The 8321-nt window shown below is 42.5% G+C and overlaps 1 protein-coding gene across 1 annotated transcript; it reads right to left on the bottom strand.

The window, feature by feature from the left end:
• Positions 1-231: 231 nt before the first annotated feature.
• LOC149436146 (E3 ubiquitin/ISG15 ligase TRIM25-like) lies at positions 232-7784 on the bottom strand. The gene has a single exon (XM_089661949.1). The coding sequence runs from the start codon at positions 7745-7747 to the stop codon at positions 6179-6181; it is 1569 nt and encodes a 522-aa protein (XP_089518075.1). The 5' UTR covers positions 7748-7784; the 3' UTR covers positions 232-6178.
• Positions 7785-8321: the final 537 nt, after the last annotated feature.

Genomic DNA, 8321 nt, shown 5'->3' with positions numbered 1-8321 from the left:
AGACAGGGCACACATACACAAACTATGGGGATGATATGAGACCCCACCTCAATATTTCTTGCATAGCAATTTGTCCCCTTTTAGTCAGGTAAGTAATAAACCCTCTAGATCATAGTTGGGAAACATTGTGGGGATTGGATCTTTAATATAAATTTTTTTGGACCTTTTAGGTGGTCTTGCATATTCTAGGAATTTCATTGTCAATTTTTTCTATGGAATAAACTATAAATATTTTAAAGGCAAATTTGTCTTTATTATTTTGCATAAATTTAACAGACATGGTATAAGATGTAAACAGAACATGTACAAGTAGATAAACGACAAAAAAAACATCACAGACGATATTATGATCCATATGGATGTAAGAAGAGGATGTAGTAAAATTGCCGTAGGAGAAGATCAATATTTTAGCAGTAATCAATATAGATGGATCATTACTGTATCTCTAAAGTCCCATGAATTACTCTTTCCTTGGAGTCATTTTCAAAATGCATATTATTCCAGCTGATTACATGCTGACTGTACAATTTTTCTGTCTGAATTTTAAATGACTGTGGAATATGTCAGAGACAACACTTGTGGCGTATATCTGTGTAATATTTTTGCCTCTTGTCTCTGACATAATCCACTATAACTTTTAGTTTATGTTTAAACCTGCTTAATTTCAGTTTTTAAATGCAGAAAACTAAAAAAGCTTACATTATATAAAGTGTGTCTTTATTAGATTTATTCTCCATGTTTCAGGCATAGTTCACTATGGTTTTTATTCTTCTTTTCCTCTTCTAAAAGCCATATTACAGCTTCTATGAATGACACAGGATCTCTGAATGGAGCGGGCAGAGCTACCAAAGAATTTTTCCTAAAAGAAGAATAATAAACACAAAGGGCACATCATACTAACTATACATTATGCCCCTTGTGCTGATTTTTATATTTTTATGTTTAGCTAAACTTGGGATATAACTATGCAAGGTGTATCTGCACTACCCAGGGGCAGACTGACAACTCATGGGGCCCCCGGGCAATAGGGGATCATGGGGCCCCTTTGTCCTTGCCCAAACTCAAAAAAGCCTATGAAAAAGGTACCGGGGCATCTCATGGGGCCCCCAACTGACCCCGGGCGCACGGGCAGTGCCCGAGTTTCCAAATGGTCAGTCCGCCCCTGGCACTACCCATACCAATTTATATTTCAGAGTGAAATGGAAACTAGTGCAGGCCTGCACCTCATTAACAGAAGGATGCAGCAGTTTTCCATAAAAAAAACTGCATATAGAAACTGCTGCAGATTGCATCAGGGCTGACCTTGCGGATGGGATGTGAGATGTAAGCAGACAGCTCACATGCCTCTCTGCCCATGCAGTGATTACAATACATGAGCAGAGTCTGCAAGGTTAAAAACCCTCCTCCTCTCTCCCACTCTCAGCTGAGCAGGTGATGAGGGCAGGCAGAGAGGTTGGAGCATCCAGTTCTCCTATTTTCTGTGCCTTGTTACAGCCACAATAGAATGGAGAATGAATCTATTCTAGTTATAAAAAAATATAGCAGCAGCTGCTCCTAATTTACAAACTTCTTTTTTTTTTTTAGTTTTGAAGAGTGCTGCAAGCATTACACGTACACCACTCTTTATTTCCTCCCAATGTATTAATTTATGTGCCATAATTATGGTGCAAAAAGAATGGTATGGAGTGCACTAATAAGCCTATTTGAGAGAATGCTCAGGCCTTGTTTGCCAAATTAAGTAGTCTGACTAGTACACCAATATATAAAAGTGTTGCATTTTACGTACCAAATTAACAATAGTCAAGCACATTGTTTCTTTAATAGCAAACCTAGAAAATGCAACAGATGCCAGCTGGTGTACAGAAATGAGAAGCAGAGTTTCATCAGGTGTTCTAATTTGTCTAAGAGTTTTATATTTGTCAGTTGTTTTATGATTTTCATTTTGAAAAAAAAAAAAATACATTTTGAACAAGTTTTTTTTTTTTATTCTGATTATTGAAGTTTTTGAATAAGAGTTTAAATTTAATAAAAAAAATTATTCAAGTGTCACATATAAATTTAAAAAATGCCTTCACTTCTACTTTAATTATATACCCCTATTTTATTTATGAGTAGGAGAGGTTCCGTTATACTGTATATCATTTTTTGGTTTTTTTTTGAGGGTGCATGTCCCTGAATGCAGACAGTGTGAGTTCAGGGACACATTACCACACCCACATGGATGTCAAATTGGGAGCAGTGGCTGTGTCCATACAGCCCCTGTGTTGTGTTGACATGAATTAGACTGTCTGCACAGAACACATCTCATGTGGGCAGCAAGGCCCTTCGCACAGGTGTACACATAAAGCAATTAAACGGTTTTAAAAAAATGTTACATTCCAGGCATGCTGGGAATGTAACTGTCACATTTGCTTGTTCTCTCCATCAAACAGTCAAGCCATCAAATGACCAGTGTCATAACTGATCACATGTGCAGCACCATGGCAGCAGCAGATCAAAGCAGGTTCCTTGACTGAAAAGGATGAGATGGATTAGTTTGGCTTTAAATACGCCTGTGTGAAATAGACCTAAATGAGATTGCTGATAAAATATTAAAGCCAGTGTATTTGTAAAGGTACAGAACATTATATTCTCTCCAAGAGTCTTTGCCTGTTCTAACTAAATCCTTTATGGAATTTGAAAATACTAATTTGCTATTACTATTACATAGCTATGGAGGAGCAGCATGGTCAACCTAGGACAAGACAGTGGTGTTCTGCAGTGACAACAGAGAGCACAAAGAGTTACCAGTTCACCGGATTTCTGTCAGGATCAATCGATATTTTTCACTTAATGAACAGATATAAAACCACTTTGGTATATATACACACCACATAAAAGGAGCACATAAGAGAAGGTCATTGTTAGGATTTATTTATGAGGTGGTATCAAAATGTTTTGAGACTAGCTCTATTTACAAGAAAGTACTTTATTTATCTACGGTTAAACACTATCACCTTCACAATAGTCCCCTTGCACATCAATACAGCACTCCCAGCATTTCTGCCACTTCTGGAATGTGTCCTGGAAGTTTTTTTTTTATTTGACGCATGTTAAGCACCTTCTACTATTTGCGCAGGATCTCTGCAATGTTGCAACCTGAGGACGAACTTGGCAGCAACATGGCGCATGATCAAATCACACGTGCCTGGACTGTTCCGTATGACACACCGACAATGGCAGCAATGTTGTGGATTGTTCTCCGATGATCATCATGCACAAGTTGCAGAATGGTTGCAACATTTTGACATTTTTGGGGGTTGAGCTCACTGAAGGTCTTCCTGATCTCTCGTCCTCCAGTGATGTTCTTCTGCTATTGAAGCATGTGTGCCACACAAAACACCTCAAATGACTCATTGAAGCATTGCCATAAACTTGCTGAATCATATCCATCATCTCTGTAGCAGATTTATCCAGTTTCACGCAGAATTTCATGTTTTCTCAAGTTCTAACTTGTTATCCATGATGAAATAGCAGATGTGGTAATGCATGTGGTCAGAATAGCACCTGTTGCACAGCTCCCCATATACCCAGGATAATGTCTTTTGGCACACTGACTTATGAAGGTTGGTGCTTCCTGTGACTGTGCATGCAGCTTTGTGCTGCCATCTGTTGGCGTGTTACAAAGCTAGTCTCAAAACTTTTTGATACCACCTATACTTTTAAAGGATAAGTTCACCTTTGGAACATGTTACATGCTCCACCTGTCTTTAGGGTAGAACAAGTAACATGTTCCAGCTACTGCCCCCTCTGCACCTGATCCCCCACCCCTCCCTGTGACAGTGGGCAGAGAATCCTCTCCCTGTACCTGTTGTCAGAATTTAACAGTAGGGCCATGAGGGACTCCACCCACTGGTGTATCATCCATGGGTGCAAGGTGTTCACTGCACATGGGCCCTGAGGGGGAGGGGACCCACTGTGCTCTAACCCACAGGGCACCCATGGATGAGCCGCATCTGTCATTCTCTGCCTCTTATCAGCAGCGCTTCATCCTGTTGCCTTTGCCTTCTCTTGGTGTTTCTCCCTGGGAGCTGGTGGTGGGCGCAATGAGACACACAGGATCAGCAAAGCAGAGAGCTACATGTGGTCGCCAGAGAAGGCTGAATCTGCCCAGCTCCAGACTCCACCCCCTGACGTGCCGCACTGCCAGTGAAAGGCAGATTTGAGCAGCTTTTAAACCTGGCTTCCTGAACCTCAGGGAGAACAGCCTGGGGCCATAACTGGGGAATGCAGGAGGCACAGCTGCCCTGCTCCAGGCTGACAAAAAGCAGAATACAGAGCTAGCACTGTCATCTATGGAGCAATCAGAGCAGAAGACAGCAGCAGGCTAGGTGGGAGAGGCACTACTGCCAATGGGAGGAGGGGCAGGGCCAGCCTCCGCAGAGCAGAGGATCACCTTCTTCTTTACTATCTGGCTCCTGTTAAAGTGTTACTAAACCCACAACAGTAAAATCAGTAAAGCATGCTTGTTATACTCACTGTGGAACCTAAGGGGTTAATCCCCTGCATTGTGTAAAGAGGCTGTTTGATGTATACCTGATAAGATAGACTAAGCCATAGTCACATGCACATGCTCATTTTAGTGTGTATTGCTAGAGAGGTTTTTTTTCTTGGGAGAGTGCATGCCAACCAGCACTGCCCAGACAGAGGGTCAGGTGTTCTGCATCCTCCTAGAGCAGAAAGAGAAAACTTCTGCAAGCTTTAACCAGTGCTCTGCTGAAGTCACAAGACTGCACTAACTGCTGATGAGAAAAGGTATTTAGTAGTTTATATTTACTAAACAAAAATGGGATTTGCTGCTGCCTTTGCTTACTCATTTGCAACTTTTGTTTTTAATGTGTGTTTTTTTTTGTGTTATCAAAGTCACTTTTCTATGTAGGTCACCTGAGAGCTGTGTAAAATTTGGATTTATATGATAAACACCTATTGCCCCTACATAATATGTTTTGTGTTCTTGGTTTTCATGTAAAACTATGCTTTTCATCAGTAAAATGGCCATATTTGATCTATCAGATCAGCTTAATGTGTCATCCCCTACATTGTACACGAGCAAACCTTAACAATCCATTTAGAATGTATCTGCCTAATTTGTATTTATGAGAAATAAATGTAATATATGAAATTCAATTTGATATACAATTTGTGTGTGTATAGGCTAGTATACACCAGCATTACCCTCTGAAGAGTGAGCTGTGCTGGATCGCTCTTCAGATGGTGTTTGGCAGGCAGCGAAGAAGCATTACCTCACTATCTTTTTCCACCCCTAAAAGCCTGCATGCAATTGCAGGGCAGTTGCAACAAGGTCGCAATCACTTAAATGGGCAACAATAGGAATAATTTTTGCTGTTCCACAATGCAAACCGTCACAAATGCAGCATGCATGTACACCCATACAGCTGCCTTTGCAGCTTAAGGGGAGCAGTTGGGAGGCAGTAAAAAAGCATCTCAACTGTGTGTTTTCAGCTCCCCTGAACTGCAGGTGTAAACGATCAGGTGTATACATCAGAGGAAGGGGGCACAATTTGGCATCCTTGCCCTGGGCACTGGATGACCTTGTGCAGGCATACTGAATACACTGTACCCATCTCCTGCACATACCACCCACCGCCATACACTCCGCGCCCCTCTCCTGTGCATACCACCCGCCGCCATACACTTCGCACCCCTCTCCTGTGCATACCACCCACCCATTTTATCTTTCTCAGTGCCTAGGGCCCACTTTTGGTCTTGCACACCGTCCCACTGCTTTCAAGGATACGATCCTGGCTTCGCCAACATGGCCACATAATTCATTCACAGTTCTGTGAATGAAAGTACTACAAGTACCATCCACTACTGTGGCTGACGGCTTGTAGTTATCAATAAATTACAAGGCACTGGTGAGCACTCTCGTATTTCACTGATTCTTCCTGCAATTCAGTAACTCACTGAGAGTCTGACAGAGGCTAGCAATGCCTTACAGGCTGCAGAGTAAAGAAAAATAATAAATGCACATTTTTTTTACCTTCAAAAATAGGTGCATTTATTTATTTTCTAAAAGGTGAACTTAGCCTTTAATATTCCACCAATCTGATATCCCCCTCTCTGTCATGTCAGCAGCCTATGGGTAGATTTATAATAATCAGATATTTTTCACATTTCATATCCTAACACAGCCCTTCCATACTCCGAATGCAGCATAAAGGGGCTCAGAGAAGGTTGTGGTGAAGGTGTGGAGGTGTCGGATCAGGTCACACATAGCCCAAAAGGAGATCCACCCAGCCTCATAATCCAGATAGATCCTGACTCTGTCACTGGGATAACTGTCATACAGTTGAATCTCTTCACTATTATGCATCACCCAATATTGATCATTAAATCTGTACAGACCCCAAGACTTCTGGTTATATCCAATCCATGACTGCACTCCTGTCCTGTCTATACTGGGATAGCACACCCCAACTCTCCACCACTGTGACCCCCCCACATCCACTTCCCAGTAATGTCGCCCGGAGGAGAAACAGCGACTGCTTATCACCTGAGGATAAACCTTAAACCTCTCTGGTGTTTCTGGCCGATTCTGCTTCGGTAAGTAGGATGCCATTTTTCTGTCATCTGATATACGTAGCTTATTGCAAGCCGTGTTTACATCCAGTATGAAGTTTGCAGGTTTGTCCATAGAAAAGCATACATTTACCTCTGTTACTATATCAGATAACCCTGTTTGTAATGCGTGAGTGGTCCCGGCTACATCCAGATCCCCTCTGTCATGGAGGAGATCATCAGGTCTCTCTCTGTCCTCATTATCTCCATCCTCAGAATCACACAAGTTACCTGGGACTGATTCCTGTAGGACAGTCAGGGGATCTGTGATTTTACACAGCTCCTCAATGTGACCCATCTTCTTGGACAGCTTGTCCTTCTCTATTTCCAGCTGGCAGACTAAATTATTGAGTAATAGCAAGATTTTCTCTGTCTGCCCAGAGATTTCTCTCAAGATTCTCTTCTCCAGGTCTTCCATCCTTCTCCTGAGCTCTCTAAACAGAGTAGTGACTTTCTTTGCTTCACTATCTGCTTTTTCTTCTACTTTCCTCCTGCGCTCCTGTAGCCTCTGGACTCTGTTCTCCAGCTCCCTCTTCCTTGTAATCAGCTTCTGCAGACCATTTGTCAGTTTCTTCTTCTTCTCCTCAAAGGCCTCATCCAGGGACTTCATTTGGTGTCCTTTGTGTTTCCCAGTCAGACAGCAGGACACACAGATACAGGCAGAGTCCTCAGTACAGTAATATTTGAAGAGTTCCCTATGGATGGAGCATGTTCTGTTGTTTGTGGTAGTGATGGGGTCACATAAGACGTGTTCTGGTGCCTTGCTGTGGACTCTCAGGTGTTTATCACACAGAGAAGCTTCACACAACACACAGGATTTAACAGCAGGTACAAGAGATTCCAGACAATAGGTACAAAAGACCCCGGAGTGCTCCTGATCTGGCTGAGAAGACAGGAAATTCTCCACTATGTTACGTAGAGTAATGTTTCTCTGCAGTGCAGGCCGATCCCGAAATTCTTCTCTGCATCCAGGACAGAAATAACCTCCAGACCTCTCCTGGGTATTCAGCACACACTCAATACAATCCCGACAGAAGTTATGTCCACATTGCAGCATTACAGGATCAGTGTAAATACTCAGACAAATAGAACATTCCAGCTCCTCTCCTATTCTAGCAGACGCCATCGCTGCCAGCAGGAAGTGAAAGTGAATTTGGCCAGCCTACAGGGAGATGGATGAAGTGCAGGCATTTGTAGCAGCGATGAACAGTAGTGGTGCATGCTGTGTATTATACAACTTTCAATGCATTTAGTGCTCTGTGAACATATGAGGTAAGCCACGTACACCACATGGAAACCAGTGTATATGTTCAATGTTCAGCATGCAGAGTTATTGTGCAATATTAAGAAGCAGAAATATATATTGTCTTCTTGTTAATGTGTGGAAGCTGTCATGTGCATTATTCCAGTTCTACAGCCACTGAAATAGCAGATTATATCATGTTAGCCATTAATCGGTGAGGAGATTATGAGTTTAACCCCTTGACACCAACATCACACAAATATGCGGTCTCACAGAACTGGACTTTTTTCTGTGGGGCCGCATATTTGCGTACTTGTCTTTGTGCTGGGAACGCACCACACAGCACACTCCCAGCACAAAGACGGGACTGTCACTGAGAGCCCCGGGTCCCGTTCTAACGATCGGGACCTGGGACGCCCGATTCTGGGTCACATGATCGCTCTGATAGGATATCACA

This window comes from Staurois parvus, unplaced genomic scaffold, assembly GCF_062004578.1.
Source record: "Staurois parvus isolate SC_StPar_1 unplaced genomic scaffold, SC_StPar_1.0 ptg001417l, whole genome shotgun sequence".
Taxonomy (NCBI): domain Eukaryota; kingdom Metazoa; phylum Chordata; class Amphibia; order Anura; family Ranidae; genus Staurois; species Staurois parvus.
The sequence above is the reverse complement of the archived record's forward strand: the minus strand, read 5'-3'. Positions and strand labels throughout refer to the sequence as shown.

Coding starts and splice junctions, on each gene's coding strand:
- LOC149436146 (XM_089661949.1), bottom strand. CDS start 7,747: ATGGCGTCTGCTAGAATAGGAGAGGAGCTGGAATGTTCTATTTGTCTG.